Source organism: Pipistrellus kuhlii, unplaced genomic scaffold, assembly GCF_014108245.1.
Source record: "Pipistrellus kuhlii isolate mPipKuh1 unplaced genomic scaffold, mPipKuh1.p scaffold_m20_p_176, whole genome shotgun sequence".
In the NCBI taxonomy this organism is placed as follows: Eukaryota; Metazoa; Chordata; class Mammalia; order Chiroptera; family Vespertilionidae; genus Pipistrellus; species Pipistrellus kuhlii.
The window spans coordinates 1-16,666 of NW_023425489.1; the positions used below are offsets into that span (position 1 = coordinate 1).

Consider the following 16,666-nt stretch of genomic DNA (forward strand, 5'->3'; position numbering starts at 1 on the left):
CAAAGCAGACAAGGGCGCTAGCATGGCTGTGACGAGCATTTGTCTTCACCACAGGGCCTGACATTTTGGCCCTCTCACATCGTCACCTGGCCTGAAGGTGAACAGCAACTAGTTTTCTCCCACGAACCAGGAATCAGACCACCTGCCACCCCTCTGACCCCAACAAGGAAACAAACGCAGGTCTCTCTTAAAAGCACTCACACTGTAACAGCGGATGGCTCAATCCTGAAAACGAAAGCACACATTTTATTAAATGTGGCCTTTATAATTATCCTAAGGGTGTGTATACATTTGAGGGGGGGGGCACCTATAGATAAGATGCTATTGTCCAGGGCAGGGATTCGGAGGTGAATCTACACTAATAAAAGAGTAACATGCTAATTAGTTGTACCTTCGCCATGCTGACCAGCCAATCAGGAGTGAGTATGCAAATTAACCCAACAAAGATGGCACCAAATGACCGGGGGTGGGGCGAGATCTTATGTCTTCACCAAGGTGACAATTTAGGCATTCCCAACCACCCCAGCCACTCTGGGCCCCTGGGCAGCATGGGAAGGTGGAAAGGCAGCTTTGGCCCCAGCCAAGGTGGCCAATTCTTGCACAAATCTTCTTGCATCAGGCATCTAGAATTAACATAAAGGTCATCTATTTCTTTAAAAAATATACTTCTGTAAAAAAAAATCCCCTAAAAGTTACATGCAGGACCCCAGAACAAGGAAGAGAATGCTGTTTGAGGCATGAGGAGCAGCAATGAGTCAGTCTTGCTCCCCAGGAAGGCAGGTAGATGCTGTTGCAAAAAAACAACAACAAACCAACCAACCAACCAACCAACCAAACAAACAAACAAACAAAAGGCTATTTCAAGAAAGATAAGTGGACTCATAAGAAGAATTAGATTTCCTTTCTTATTCCCCTCTGTGCTCACTGTCACAGGGACATGGCCCTGAGCTGCACAGGGAGGGGATGAGCGTGTCCCTGCTGGTCTGAGCTCTGCAGGCCACAGGGACCCATGTCTTCCTGAAGGATCTCCAGGCCCGGGTGGCACTGTCCATGGAGGGGACCACAGGGAGGTGCTGATGGATGGGCTGAGAGGAAGGAGACCCTGTGGGAGAGGCTCTGACAGGAAAGGAAGTGCCCTGGACCACCACATCTTAAAGGGGCAACTCAGCAGGTTGTGTGTCTGCTTCCTGATTGGTCATGGAAACCACAGCCAGACTGCTGGGAAAACTTTGTTCCCCTTACTTGGGGCTGCTAATGTGGCTACCATGACAACCAAGAGATTGGCAGGGCCAGCCTCCCGGTGGCCCCACCCTGTGTGTCTTTACTATCGGCATCATGGGCTCCATCTGCACACTCGGGACCAGATCGGGAAGGTGCCATGACCCACACCCTCAGGGTCCTGCTCTGCCTCGGTGAGATGGGAGGGGGAGGGGAGCCCTGCTCTGTCAGGACCCCAGGAGTCAGGAGACTCATGGGGAGGAGGGTGCTGCTCAGGGTTCAGGGCAAATCTCTCACAGGGACTCTTTTCCAGGGCTGAGTGTGGGCCTGAGGACCCCAGTGCTGGCGGGTGAGTCTCCCCAGGTGTACCAGGTCCCCTTACGCACTAGGGACAAGGGCCACAATTGGGGTGGTGAACAGCTTCCGGGCCGATGGATGATGGACATCTCAGATGCTTGGGGCAGACAGCTGGGAACTGGGGAGTGGGGATGTTTTGTGACCGAGCCTCTAATTTTCTTCCAGGGCCTTTCCCCAAACCTACCCTCTGGGCTGAGCCAGGAGCTATGATCCCCTTGGGGAACCCCGTGACCATCTGGTGTCAGGGAACCAAAGGGGCTGAGGAGTACCTTCTGTATAAAGAGGGAATCCCATTACCATGGGAAAGACAGAAGCCACTGGAGCCTGGGAACAAAGCAACGTTCTACATCACAAACATGACAGAGCGTGATGCGGGGAGATATCACTGCTACTATCACAGCCACACTGACTGGTCAGATCACAGTGACGCCCTGGAGCTGGTGGTGACAGGTGAGAGGACACTTAGGGGTCCCAGCCTCAGGCTTTGCCCTCAAGAAGGGGGTCTGCTCTCAGGGTGTCTCCCTCTCACAGCCCAGCCCTGGGGGACATGAGGGAGGTATGAGCCCATTTAACATGCTGCCTCCTCCTCTCCTAGGAGTCTCCACCAAACCCAGCCTCTCAGCCTTGCCCAGTCCTATTCTGACCTCAGGAGGGAACGTGACCCTCCGGTGTGGCTCAGGGCAAAGATTTGACAGGTTCCTTCTGACTAAGGAAGGAGATCAAAGGCTTTCCTGGGCCCTGGACTCACAGCAACAGCCGAGTGGGCAGTCCCAGGCCCTGTTCCTTGTGGGACCTGTAACCCCCAGCCACAGGTGGACGTTCAGATGCTATGGCTGCTACAGGGACAGACCCGAGGTGTGCTCACACCCCAGTGACGCCCTGGAGCTCCAGGTCTCAGGTGAGGAGCCCAGTCCTGTCCCTCCTTGTCCCAGAGTTTGGTTAAGGATCCTTCCCAGGAGGTCCCCAATGTAGGACTGCAATGAGGGCTTCAGGGAGGGTCATCCACAGGGCAATACACCCCTCAAAGGGATGGATGAAACAAGCGGGCCTTCTGTCCCTGCTCCTTCCTCATGCCCATCAACAGATTCTCCAGGGACCCCAGGGCTGGCAGGGAGCCCCTTTCCAGGGTCACAGAGAAGATCAGGAGACAAGTGTTAACAAATACAATATCTAAAGCTGGGAGATGTGGGCACTCTGCCCTTCATCTTTATCTTGCCTTTTTCCCAGGCCCCACTGTGGACCACAGCACCCTACCCCTGGAGCTCACCTCCACATCTGGTGAGTCACTGGGGCCTCTTTGCTTTGGGGGAGCCCAGACCAACCCAGTGCTCAGAGCTTGCACCGCCCCCTTCACAAAAGCCCCTTGGAGACCTCTGCTCCCCCACTTGGAGCTATGACCTCTGCTGGCCATGGGCTCCTGCCTCCTAGGGCCTGGCCTGGCTGGGTGGTGTCTCCCTGTCAGTAACCCCTGCCCTCTGCTTCCAGGCCCGGTCTCCAGGGACTACAAGATGGAGAACAGCATCCGCCTGGGCCTGGCAGGCGTGGTCCTGCTGATCCTGGTGGCGATTCTGGTGGAATCTGGGCTCAGCCAGTGCAGGGCCCCACAGGGACCACAGGAATAGACACAAGGGTGCCTTCCCCCCTAAACCCCCCCCCCCCGGAGAGAGGGCACCCCAGGGCCCCAGCAGGGGGTTGCCAGAAGGCCAGCAGGCTCACACTATTGCCCAGGAAAGACAGACGCTCCCATACTGTGATTCAAGGACAAGAGAATCCATGTGCATAGGATGCTTGGTGTAGGGAGTGTCTCTATGGTTAAACCTTGGACTGACCCATGAAAGAGTCATAAATAAGTCCCAGCCTGGAGGACAGAGCTCTCCCAGCATAATTAAGCCTGACCACATAGTCCTCCCTAATTCCTTCCTAAGTTATTAATTGACTGTGGGAGGTTCAGCAAGTGTTGCCAAAATAAGAACATTTGTATACATGTTAATCTACCCTGTTTTAACCAGACTATGAAATAAAGCATTGGCTGGCAGGCTAGGTCTTTTGTGTCTTCATCCAGGCAAGGGAGATCCACGGATCCCCCAGCTGCATTCTCTTGTCTGTCTTTTCTTCAATCCTTCACCATCCCTCCTCAGGTTCAACCTTGGCAGTACTGGGGCAGGATAATTGGCACTCAACGTGGGGCCTGAGTTTCGGTAACTACAATTGCAAGTTAAAAGGACACTCCAGTGAAGCACATGCAGAAAGCAAAAATTAAGGAAAGAGCAAAGTGTAGTAGTAGCTTGGAGTAAAACATGGAAATTAAGACCTTCCAAAGCTTGGGAGTACAAAGAAAATTCAGACCATCCAGAAGGAAATCCAACAGCACCAGCATCGCATTGACAACATCTTCAAAACTCTGAGATGAGTCAGAGCAACGTCACTGACAGCAGAAAACTGAATACTGAGACCATTGCACAGAGGCTGGCCAACCTGCATCAGCTGTGGGAACTCCTCATCAAGGAGAAGGAGAAGCGGCACTGGCAAGTTTGGGGGCAACACAGCTTCCAACCTGCCACGAGGCCCTGACCCTCATTCCCTGTGAGAACTGGGGGCCCCTCTCCGTGGTTACGGGAGTGGGAACCTCTGGCAACACCCCTGCTGGTCCTGGGCACCAGTGCTGCTTGGTGTTGCTGTCCTGTCTGTTCTTTCTTGTGTTTTCCTGTCTGCTTGGGGAACTTTCATTTCTCTTTTCCTGCCAAGGACTATGTCTACGTGGAGGGTGGCCCCAGAATTGTATCCACGCACTGTGAGTCATATCAAGGCAGAGTTCATTAAAATACATTTTTAAAAAAATATTTTTTTCATTGATTTCAGAGAGGAAGGGAGAGGGCCAGCGAGAGAGAAACATCCATGATGACAGAGGATCATTGATCAGCTGCCTTCTGCACATTCCCAACCGGAGCATATGCCCTTGACCAAAATCGAACCCAAGGCCCTTCCATCTGCAGGCCAATGCTCACACGCTATCCACTGAGCCAAACTGGATAGGGCTAAAATACATTTCATTTTCAAAAGGGAGCTCTCAGCTGGTACAATGTGTATGCATTTTGGGGAGACACCCTGCATTTCAGAAATTTTATCAGAGGCCGGCCAGCGTGGCTCAGTGGTTGAGTGTCGACCTATGAACCAGTGGGCTAAGGTTCCATTAGATCAGAGCACAGGCCTGGGTTGTGGGCTGTGCCCCAGTGTGGGGCCTGCAGGAAGCAGCCGATCCATGATTCTCTCATGGATGTTTCTATCTCTCTCGCTCTCTCCCTTCCTCTTTAAAATCAATAAAAACTTATTTTTTTAAAAAAAACAACTTTATCAGTAGCATTTATTGGTCTGTGAAAGCAGACAAGGGCACTGGCATGGCTGCGACGACATTTGTCTTTCCCGCAGGGCCTGACACCACGGCCCTCTCACATCGTCACCTGGCCTGCACGTGAACAGCAACTAGTTTTCTCCCACAAACCAGGAACCAGACCACCTGCCACCCCTCTGACCCCAACAAGAACACAAACAAGGTCTCCCTTAAAAGCACTCACACTGTTACAGCGGATGGCTCAATCCTGAAAACGAAAGCAGGATTTTTAATAAACGTGGTCTTTATAAATATCCTAAGTGTGTGTATACATTTGGGGGGAGGGGCACCTATAGATAAGATGCTATTGTCCAGGACATGGGATCGGGGGTGAATCTGCACTAATAAAATGGTAACATGCTAATTGGCCGTACCTTCGCCATGCCCACCAGCCAAGAAAGATGGCACTGAGTGGCGGGGCGGGATGCTTGTGTCCTCGCCAAGGTGATGGTTAGGCATTCCCAACCACCCCAGCCACTCTGGGCCTCTGGGCAGCGTGGGAAGGTGGAAAGGCAGCTCTGGCTCCAGCAAAGGGGGCCCATTCTTGCACAAATCTTCGTGCATCAGACATAAAGGCCATCTATTTCCTTAAAAAATACACCTCTAACCTATCAAAAAAGCCCCTAAAAGTTACATGCAGGACCCCAGAACAAGGAAGAGAATGCTGTCCGAGGCATGAGGAGCAGCAATGAGTCAGGCTTGTTCCCCAGGAAGGCGGGTAGATGCTGTTGAAGGAAAAAAAAAAAAAAAAAAAAAAGGCTATTCCAATGCCCACCCACAAAAAAAGAGAATTGGACTCAGGAGAAGAATCAGATTTCCTTTCTTATTTCCCTCTGTGCTCACTGTCACAAGGACAGCGCCCTGAGCTGCACAGAGATAGGGTGAGCGGGTCCCTGCTGGTGACATACCATAGGGACCCACTTCTATAAGCCATAGGGACCCTCATCTTCCTGAAGCATCTCCAGGCCCAGGTGTCACTGTCCTTAGTGAGGACCACAGGGAGGTGCTGATGGATGGGTTGAGGAGGAAGGAGACCCTGTGGGGGAGGTTCTGACAGGGAGGGAAGTGCCCTTGGAAAGCTTGCCTGCAAGGTAGGGCTCAGGAGGCTTCGGGTCTGCTTCCTGATTGGTCATGGAAACCACAGCCAGGCTGCTTGAAAAACGTTGTTCCCCTTCCTTAGGGCTGATAATGTGGCTACCATGACAACCAAGAGATTGGCAGGGCCAGCCTCCTGATGGCCACACCCTGTGCCTCTGTACTGATAGTGCCATGGGCTCCATCTGCACACTTGGGACCAGATCAGGAAGACACCATGACCCATACCCTCAGGGTCCTGCTCTGCCTCGGTGAGATGGGAGGGGGAGAGGAGCCCTGCTCTGTCAGGACCCCAGGACTCAGGAGGCTCATGGGGAGGAGGGTGCTGCTCAGGGTTCAGGGCAAATCTCTCACAGAGATTCTCTTCCAGGGCTGAGTGTGGGCCTCAGGACCCCAGTGCAGGCAGGTGAGTCTCCCCAGGTGTCCCAGGTCCTGCTCCTCCCAGGGTACAAGGGCCACCCCCTGGGAATTTGGGGTGGTTAACAGCTGTTTCAGGCTGATGGAATGCTTGGGGTTGGGAGCTGGGAACTAGGGGTGGGTTGGTCTTGTGAATCAACCCCTGATTTCCTTCCAGGGCCCCTCTCCAAGCCCACCTTCTGGGCTGAACCAGGCCCTGTGATCTCCTGGGGGAACCCCGTGACCATCTGGTGTCAAGGAACCCCAGGGGCTAAGAAGTACCGTCTGTATAAAGAGGGAAGCTCAGCACCATGGAAAACACAGAAGCCACTGGAGCCTGGGGACAAGATCAAGTTCTCCATCACAAACATGACAGAGCGCAATGCAGGGAGATATCTCTGTTTCTATCACAGCCCCACTGGCTGGTCAGATCCCAGTGACCCCCTAGAGCTGATGGTGGTGACAGGTGAGAAGACACTCAGGGGTCCCAGCCTCAGGCTCTGCCCTCAAGAAGGAGGTCTGCTCTCAGAGTGTCTTCCTTTCACAGACAAGCCCTGGGGGACATGAGGGAGGTGTGAGCCCATTTAACATGCTGCCTCCTCCTCTCCTAGGATCCTACAGCAAACCCAGCCTCTCAGCCCTGCCCAGCCCTGTCGTGCCCTCAGGAAGGAACGCGACCCTCCAGTGTGGCTCAGTGGAGGGGTTTGACAGGTTCATTCTGACTAAGGAAGGAGATCACAGGCTCTCTTGGACACAGGACGCACAGCCACAGCCCAATGGGCAGTTCCAGGCCCTGTTCCCTGTTGGCCCCATGAACTTTGGCTACAGGTGGAAGTTCAGATGCTATGGCTATTACAGGAACAGACCCCAGGTGTGGTCACCACCCAGTAACCAGATCTCAGGTAAGGAGCCCAGTCCTGTCCCCTCCTTGTCCCTGTGTTTGGTTAAGGATCCTTCCCAGGATGACCCCAATGCAGGACCTCAATGAGGGCTTCAGAGAGGGTCATCACCCTCAAAGGGATGGATGGAGCACAGCAGGCCTTCTGCCCCTGCCCCTTCCTCATGCCTATCACCAGATTCTCCAGGGGACCCTAGGGACTGTCAGGGAGCACCTTGCCAGGGCCACAAAGAAGATCAGGAGACAAGTGTTAACAAATACAGCATCTCTGGCCATGGGATGGGGGCATTCTGTGCTTCCCCCTTCTCTTGTCTTTTTCCCAGTTCCCTCTGTGGATCCCAGCACCCAACACCTGGAGCTCACCTCCAGGGCTGGTGAGTCACTGGGGCCTCTTTGCTTTGGGGTAGAGCAGACCAACCCAGTGCTCAGTGCTTGCTCCGCCCCCTTCACAGGAGCCCCTTGGAGACCTCTGCTCCCCCACTTGGAGCCTGGGCTGGGGAGGGGGGACCTCAGCCTGGGGCGTCCCCTCCTCAGGGTTCTGCTGGGCATGGGCTCCTGCCTCCTAGGGCCTGGCCTGGCCTGAGGGAGTCCACCTGTCAGTGACCCCTGCCCTCTGCTTCCAGGCCCCGTCTCCCGAGACTACAGTGTGGAGAACAGCATCAGCCTGTGCCTGGCAGGCGTGGTCCTGCTGATCCTGGTGGCGATTCTGGTGGAAGCTGGGCTCAGCCAGCACAAGGCCCCACAGGGACCACAGGAGTAACCACAAGAGAGCCCCCCTCCCCCCCAGAGAGAGGGAACCCCAGGACGCCAGCATGGAGCTCCCTGAGTGCCAGGAGGCTCAAGCTAGAGCCCAGAACATCAGTGCCCTCCCTGCTCCTCTCCCTGTCCCCCTTCTCCTTTCCCACCTCTCTGAGACTGTCCTTCAGGGCTGTTCTCCCTCTTCCCCCTGAAATCACAAGATTCTCAGTGGTGATGGGCATCTCCTCTGAGATCTGTCTCAGGTTACAGGGGTTGGCTCCAGGTCTGATCCTCCCCTGGCTCGGGGCCCTGACCCACTCCTTCCCTGCTCTCCCTTCTCTGCAGGTTCTCCACAGGCCTGGGTCCCTGCAGCTCCAGCCCCCCTCCCCCACCCCTTCACAGAGGCTGTAGGTGCTCAGTTCAGGCCATTTTCCCAGCATTCACGCCCCTCCCTCTGGTGTTCTCTGCATCCAGGTTTATTCTGAGGTCTGACCCCGTCCCCCCTCCCCCACACACACATACTGGGGTCCCCCCCCCACTCCCCATTTTGCCTCTTGGACCCCACCTTCCCAGCTGCTTTCTGGGATCCCCTGGAAAGGATCACGTGTGTTGCCCCCCAGGCCCTTGGTCTCAAAAACCCCCGTCACCTGTGGGGTTGCACCTGCTCTGGGCCTGGCCCAGGCCACTGCCCTGCCTCCCGGGTCTGCCTCCTGGCCCCCCGCTGACTACACCCCCAAGTCCAGGACAGGACTTGCAACCCAAAACCTCAGGGGGTTGCCACCACACACCCATCGGGGAGGCTGCTGTTAAAAGTGTTATTTTGTTTTTGTTTTTACGTAGAGCTGGTCTAAAGGAGTCCGGGAATCACTCCTTAACGCACAGCCATGTTTAATCCCTATGCCACCCACTTGACTCAATATATTGTGTGGCAGTGGTCATGGAAAAAAAATAAATTTTATCAATAAATAAACCCTAAAAAAAAAAAGGATGATTCTCTCTCATTGATGTTTCTAACTCTATCCCTGTGTCTTCCTCTCTGTAAAAACTAAAAAACACATATTTTAAAACAATAAAAAAAGGGAAATCTGCCAAAACCGTTTAGGCTCAGCGGATAGAGCATCGGCCTGCGGACTGATGGGTCCCAGGTTCAATTCCGGTCAAGGGCATGCACCTTGGTTGCAGGCACATCCCCAGTGGGAGATGTGCAGGAGGCAGCTGATTGATGTCTTTCTCTCATCCATATTTCTAACTCTCTATCCCTCTCTTTTTATCTCTGTAAAAACTCAATAAAATATATATTTTTGAAAAAGGAAGTCCAGCCGGTGTGGTTCAGTAGTTGCGTGTTGGCCTATGAGAACCAGGAGGAGGTCAGGGTTCGATTCCTGGTCAGGGCACAGGCCAGTCAATGTTTACCTGTCATCATTGATACTTCTTCCTCCTCTTTCTCTCTCTCCTCTCCCTTCTTCTTTCTGAAATCAATTCACAACAAAGTTAAGGGCGGACCCTTTGGTCCTCCTCCTCCTCCTCTTCCTCCTTCTTCTTCATATGTATATTTATTTATTTCAGAGAGGAATGGTGAGGGGGAGAGAAATACAAACATCAATGATGAGAAAGAATCACTGATCAGCTGCCTCCTACATTTCCCCAACTGAGCATCCAGCTTGCAACTGGGGCATGTGCCCTTGACCAGAATCGAACCGGGACCCTTCAATCCGCAGGAGGATGCTCTATGCACTGACCCACACCAGCCTGGGCCAGTGGGGACTTGGGGCCCCAGGACCTTGTTGCTATGAGCCACAGGCTGGTGCCAGCCTGGCCCCGGACTCACGGAGGTCTCCGGAGGTCTCCGGATGCCCCCCAGCTTCTGCAAACCAGGGCTGCCTGCATGTTCCTTATCGCCTCTGACCTCCTTCCCCCGACCCCCTGACATTTCCTCCAAACCCCAACCCACCTCCAGAGCCCGGGGCCAGCTGGCAGGGCGTGGGTCCCAGGATCTGCAGGACCCAGCCGCGTGGCTGGGCGGTATTCGCGCTGAGACCCAGCAGGGCTGGGATGCAGACAGAGGACTGACTAGTAGTCCTCGCTCACCTCACCCCCAGCTGGACAGGGGTGGGCAGGGTGACTCTCTGTCCCCACACCATGGCCCCTCCCTTATGCCTTCCCCTATGTCCCTCCCCTTTCCCCTCCCCTCTCCACACCCCATGGCCCTTCCCCTATGCCCTCCCCTATGTCCCTTTCTTTTCCCCTCCCCTGTCCACACCCCATGGCCCCTCTCCTATGTCCTCCCCTATGTCCCTCCCTTTTCCCCTCCCCTGTGCACACCCCTATGGCTTCCTCTATGTCCCTCTCCTGTCCCCTCCCCTGTCCACACCCCATGGCTCCTTCCCTATTTCCTCTCCTGTCCCTCCTTTATCCCCTCCCCAGTGCCCTTCCTTGTCCCTTCCCTTGCCCCTCCTCTGACAACCCACTATCATCTGGCCCCTCCCCTATCCCAGGCTCCTCCCCTGTCCATTCCTCTGGCCCCTCCCCTGGCCCTCCCATGTGATCAGCAGAGAAGGGAGGCAGAGGGGAAGCTCCTTTTGCTCCATCTCACGCGCTGCCCCCCTCTCTGCTCCAGACTCCAAGTTAGTCCTGGGAGGAGGGCGCTTCCAGCACCCGGCTGCCTGCAAGGTGCCAGCATCCTGCCCGGAGCTCAGAGGGGCCGGAGCACCTCCCCCTCCCCGCCCCGCCCCCTAAGTTCTGGTGCGAAGCTCCCAAAGCTTGGCCACCAAAGGTCCTTTCAGCTTCCTGCTGAGCCTGCTGAGATGTCCCCACTGGCTGGCGGTACCTCATGGAGCTTCTATCTAGAGGAAGAGGGAGGCAGGGTGGCCCTGGCCGGTGGGGCTCTGTGGTCAGAGCGCTGGCCTGCGCACCAAAGGTCAGTTACCTGTTACCAGAAACCCGCGGTTGGCCTCGGGCCGCCTGCCGCTGTGGCTGTGTCCAATCCCGAAGGCAGGGTGGACTCATATAGACGTTTACTGAGGAGGCCAGCCAGCCAAGAAGACTGGGCGCTTACAGCATCAAGTCCTGCCTTCCAGCCAGGCACAGGGGGAGGGTTCTAGAGTTGAAAGGGCTGGGGTGGGGCTGGGGACTGAAACCAGCTACATGCAGGCCTAGGGGTCCCCAGACCTCAGCTACCGTCCTTGGTCCACAGGCTTTCCTTCCGTGGGGACCACTTAGTGTCGGGAAGTTCCCACCCAGTGCGACATCACAGGGTCATTTATGTTGTACCTGCACTTCTCCTGTGAAAAGCCAACTCCTGTCTTATTCCTATATATCCCTCTTGTTCTTCTTCTTTTTTTTCACCCCCCCCCCCCCCCCCGTGTCTTGTGCATAGTCATGTCAGTGTGTGTTTTTCCCACGATGTCGCTGGGTCTATGATATGGCTGGTCTATGTCTAGGGGTGTCGAACTCAATCAGAGAAGGGGCCAAAATCTAAAATCCAGCCTAAATCGCGGGCCGAATGGTTTACTGAACAGTCATAAACTGTCATTGTGATGGAAACGCAGCAGAGTGCAGTGATGACAGCGAGGTGCGGGCCACATTGCAAGGCCTGGCGGGACGGATTTGGCCCGCGGGCCTTGTGTTTGACACATGTGATGTAAACGATTTTTAGGTTTCAGAAGCGGCATAGGATGGCACGTTGTGATTGGATGATCCCTTCTGTCCTCTTCACCCTGTCCCCCCACACATCAGAGGTGACTCTGTTGGTTTCTGGTTTTCACCGTGAAAGAGGAGCAGGTGGAAATAAGTGAACATACACATAATGTTATTTTATCTTTCCTCTTTAAAAAAAAATATTTTTATATGTTTATATTGACTTCAGAGAGAGAAAGGGAGGCGGAGAGAGATAGACACGTCAATGATGCCCTAGCTCGGCGGTCTGCAAACTGCGGCTCACAAGCCACATGTGGCTTGTTGGACCCTTGAGGGCGGCTCTTCTACAAAATACCACGGCCTGGGCAAGTCTATGTTGTAGAAGTGGCGTTAGAAGATGTTCAACTTTAAAGAATTTGGCTCTCCAAAGAAATTTCAATCGTTGTCCTGTGGATATTTGGCTCTGTTGACTAATGAGTTTGCCGACCACAGCCCTAGCTGATGTTGTTCAGTAAGTAGAGCATCGGCCTGCGGACTGAAGGCCCTCGATTTTTATTCCTCATCAAGAGCATGAATCTGGGTTGTTAGTTTGATCCCCAGCCCTGGTCGGTCAGTGCTCAGTCAGGAGACAACCAAGTGCGGGAGGCAACCGATCAATGTGTCTTTCCCACATCGACATTTCTCTCTTACTCATGCTCCCCGCCACACACACACTCCCTCCCAGATCTCTCTGCCCACCCTCCCTCCCTCGCACTCTCGAGATCAATGGAAAAAATATCCTCAGGTGAGAATTAATTTTTTTAAATTTTGCTTTATTGTTGAAAGTATTACAGATGTGTTTCTTTTCTCCCATTGACCCCCTCCACCCAACACATGTCTCCACCACCACCACCCAGCCTGGGCCTTCACTGCAGTTGTCTGTGTCCATGGGTTATGCATATGTGCATGTAAGCTCTTGGGTTAATCTCTTCCCCTGACATCTGTGAGCCTGTCCATATCTCTGGACTTAGTTTGTCTGTCTGTTTATTTTGCTCATGAGATCCCTGGTGGAGGTGTGATCACGTAACACTTGTCTTTCTCTGACTGGCTTACTTCACTTGGCATCCATTCTTTCAAAAAAATTTTTAATATATTTTATTGATTTTTTTACAGAGAGGAAGGGAGAGGGAGAGGGACTTAGAAACATCAATGAGAGAATCATTGATCAGCTGCCTCCTGCACAATCCTTACTGACTATGTGCCTGCAACCAAGGTATATGCCCTTGATGGGAGGGGAACCTGGGATCCTTCAGTCCAGAGGCTGATGCTCTATTCACTCAGCCAAACCGGTTAGGGCAGGGCATCCATTCTTGTTGGAAGGCTCTTTCTTTGCAGACCTTCTGGGTCTCACTTGGGAGTCAGGCTGACATTGTGTGGTTGGGGATCATTGTGGCCTCTCTGGCTCCTTGGTACCCACCCTTTCAGACCTAGCATCTGCTCAGGGCAGGGCAAGGCGAGGATGGGGCGCTCTGGCCTCCTGCTTCCCTGTGGAACACACACTCCTGTCACACAAAAATGGCAATCAGTCTGTTTCTCTCTTACACACATACACACACACACACACACAAACCCATGCACACATGTGACTCAGGGCTGACCATGAGAGGGTGTCAGTGAGCAGAGCTAGCCCAAACCCTTTTCACAAACACAAGGTGGGGGACCCCATTGCTGCCAATCTGCCTCAAAGCCCCAACCCTCCCTCCCTTGAGAACCAGAGGCCCCTCTCCATGGCTATGTGAGTGGGAACCTCCAGGAACACCCCTGCTGATCCTGGGCACCAGTGCTGCTTGGCGTTGCTGTCCTGTCTGTTCTTTCTTGTGGTTTCCAGTCTGCTTGGGGAATGTACATTTCTCTTTTCCTGCCAAGGACTATGTCTACGTGGAGGGTGACCCCAGACATGTATCCACACACTGTGAGTCATATCAAGGCAGAGTTCATTAAAATACATTTTTTAAAAATATTTATTTTCACTGATTTCAGAGAGGAAGGGAGAGGGACAGCGAGAGAGAAACATCCATGATGACAGAGAATCATTGATCAGCTGCCTTCTGCACATTCCCAACCGGAGCATATGCCCTTGACCAAAATCGAACCCAGGGCCCTTCCATCTGCAGGCCAATGCTCATGCTCTATCCACAGAGCCAAACTGACTAGGGCTAAAACACATCTCATTTTCAAAAGGGAGCTCTCAGCTGGTACAGTGTGTATGCATTTTGGGGAGACACCCTGCATTTCAGAAATATTATCAGTGGCTGGCCAGCGTAGCTGAGTAGTTGAGTATTGACCTATCAGCCCAGAGGTCGTGGTTTAATTCCTGGTCAGGTCACATGCCTGGGTTTTGGGCTGTTCCCCGGTGTGGGGCCTGCAGGAGGCAGCCAATCCATGATTCTCTCTCATTGATGTTTCTATCTCTCTCGCTCTCTCCCTCTCTGAAATCAATAAAAACATATTTAAAAGCATCAACATTGTCAGTGGTATTGATTGGTCTGCAAAGCAGACAAGGGCGCTGGCATGGCTGTGACAAGCATTTGACTTTACCACAGGGCCTGACACGGCGGCCCTCTCACATCCTCACCTGGCCTGAAGGTGAACAGCAACTAGTTTTCTCCCACAAATGAGGAACCAGGCCACCTGTAACCCCTCTGACCCCAGCAAGGACACAAACAAGGTCTCCCTTAAAAGCACTCACACTGTTACAGCGGATGGCTCAATCGTGAAAACGAAAGCAGGAATTTTAATAAACGTGGCCTCTATAATTATCCTAAGTGTGTGTATACATTTGGGGGGAGGGGTACCTATAGATAAGATGCTATTGTCCAGGACAAGGGATCAGAGGCGACTCTACACTAATAAAAGGGTAACATGCTAATTGGCCGTACCTTCGCCATGCCCACCAGCCAAGAAAGATGGCACTGAGTGGCGGGGCGGGATGCTGGTGTCCTCGCCAAGGTGATGATTAGGCATTCCCAACCACCCCAGCCACTCTGGGCCTCTGGGCAGCGTGGGAAGGTGGAAAGGCAGCTCTGGCCCCAGCAAAGGGGGCCCATTCTTGCATAAATCTTCGTGCATCAGACATAAAGGCCGTCTATTTCTTTAAAAAATACACCTCTAGCCGAAACCAGTTTGGCTCAGCGGTAGAGCGTTGGTCTGCAGACTGAAAGGTCCCGGGTTCGATTCCGGTCAAAGGCATGTGCATTGGTTGCGGGCACATTCCTTGTAGGGGGTGTGCAGGAGGCGGCTGGTCGATGTTTCTCTCTCATCGATGTTTCTAGCACTCTATCTCTCTCTCTTCCTCTCTATAAAAAAAATCAATAAAATATATTTTAAAAAATACACCTCTAACCTATCAAAAAAAAAACAACACAACAACAACAAAAAAAAAACCCTAAAAGTTACATGCAGGACCCCAGAATGAGGAAGAGAATGCTGTCCGAGGGATGAGGAGCAGCACTGAGTGGGGCTTGTTCCCCAGGAAGGCGGGTAGGTGCTGTTGCAAAAACAAACAAAAACAAACAAGGCTATTCCAATGCCCACCCACAAAATAGATAAGTGGACTCAGGAGAAGAATCAGATTTCCTTTCTTATTCCCCTCTGTGCTCACTGTCACAGGGACATGGCCCTGAGCTGCACAGGGAGAGGGTGAGCGTGTCCCTGCTGATCTGAGCTCTGTAGGCCACAGGGACCCAGGTCTTCCTGAAGCGTCTCCAGGGCCCGGGTGGCACTGTCCATGGTGAGGACCCCAGGGCGGTGCTGATGGACGGGCTGAGGAGAAAGGAGACTCCGTGGGGGAGGCTCTGACAGGGAAGGATGCGCCCTGGGCCACCTCGCCTGCAAGGGGCGGCTCACGAGGTTGTGAATCTGCTTTTTTATTGGTCACGGAAACCACAGCCTAACCGTTAGGAAAACCTTGTTCCCCTTTCTTGGGGATGCTGACATGGCCAGTGTCACAAACACGAGACCAGTAGGGCCAGCCTCCCAGTGGCCACATCCTGTGCGTTTGTACTGATAGCTCCATGGGCTCCATCTGCACACTCAGGACCAGATGGAGAAGACACCATGACCCGCACCCTCAGGACCCTGCTCTGCCTCGGTGAGATGGGAGAGGGAGGGGAGCCCTGCTCTGTCAGGACCCCAGGACTCGGGAGGCTCATGGGGAGGAGGGTGCTGCTCAGGGTTCAGGGCAAATCTCTCACAGGGACTCTCTTCCAGGGCTGAGTGTGGGAATCTGGACCCCAGTGCAGGCAGGTGAGTCTCCCCAGGTGTTCCAGGTATCACTCCTCCCTGGGGACAAGTGCCACACCCTGGGAAGTTGGGGTGGTGAACAGCAGTTCTGGGCTGTTGAATTAAGGACATCTGAAATTCTCGTGGCTGAGAGCTGGAAGCGGGGTGATAGGGATTCAGGGAGGGTCATCACCCTCAAAGGGATGGATGGAGCACAGCGGGCCTTCTGCTCCTGCCTCTGATTTCCTTCCAGGGCCCCTCCTCAGGCCCACACTCTGGGCTGAGCCAGGCCCTGTGGTCCCCTGGGGGATCCCGGTGACCTTCTGGTGCCAGGGGACTCCAGGGGCTGTGGAGTACCGTCTGGATAAAGAGGGAAGTCCAGTGCCTTGGGACAGACAGATTCCACTGGAGCCTGGGAACAAGGCCAATTTCTCCATCACACACATGCAACTGGACCATGCAGGGATATTTCGCTGTTACTATTACAGCCCTGATGGCTGGTCAGTGCGCAGTGGACCCCTGAAGCTGGTGGTGATGAAAGGTGAGAGGAAACTCAGGGGTCCCAGCCTCAGGCTCTGCCCTCAGGAATGGGGTCTGCTCTCAGGAAGTCTCCCTCACACAGTCCAGCCCTGGGGTCCATGAGGGTGTTGTGAGCCCCACTTTACACACTGCCTCCTCCT

At 53.7% G+C, this 16,666-nt stretch overlaps 3 protein-coding genes across 3 annotated transcripts in view; all 3 read left to right on the forward strand.

Moving 5' to 3' along the window:
* The first annotated feature begins 1,305 nt into the window (after positions 1-1,305).
* On the forward strand, positions 1,306-7,442 carry LOC123651051 (leukocyte immunoglobulin-like receptor subfamily A member 5). Its single transcript, XM_045582925.1, has 4 exons — positions 1,306-1,412; positions 6,429-6,464; positions 6,633-6,920; positions 7,066-7,442. The coding sequence occupies exons 1-4, from the start codon at positions 1,379-1,381 to the stop codon at positions 7,440-7,442; spliced, it is 735 nt and encodes a 244-aa protein (XP_045438881.1). The 5' UTR covers positions 1,306-1,378.
* Positions 6,315-16,666, forward strand: part of LOC123651018 (leukocyte immunoglobulin-like receptor subfamily A member 3) — a 79,073-nt gene continuing 68,721 nt past the window's right edge. The window contains exon 1 of the mRNA XM_045582920.1: positions 6,315-6,464. The gene's annotated coding sequence lies outside the window, so the exon portion shown is untranslated. The remainder of the gene's footprint in view (positions 6,465-16,666) is intronic.
* The window catches only part of LOC123651045 (leukocyte immunoglobulin-like receptor subfamily A member 1), a 31,815-nt gene continuing 30,897 nt past the window's right edge, over positions 15,749-16,666 (forward strand). Inside the window, exon 1 of the mRNA XM_045582923.1 lies at positions 15,749-15,855. Within this exon, the coding sequence (XP_045438879.1) occupies positions 15,822-15,855 (34 nt within the window). The 5' untranslated portion in view covers positions 15,749-15,821. The remainder of the gene's footprint in view (positions 15,856-16,666) is intronic.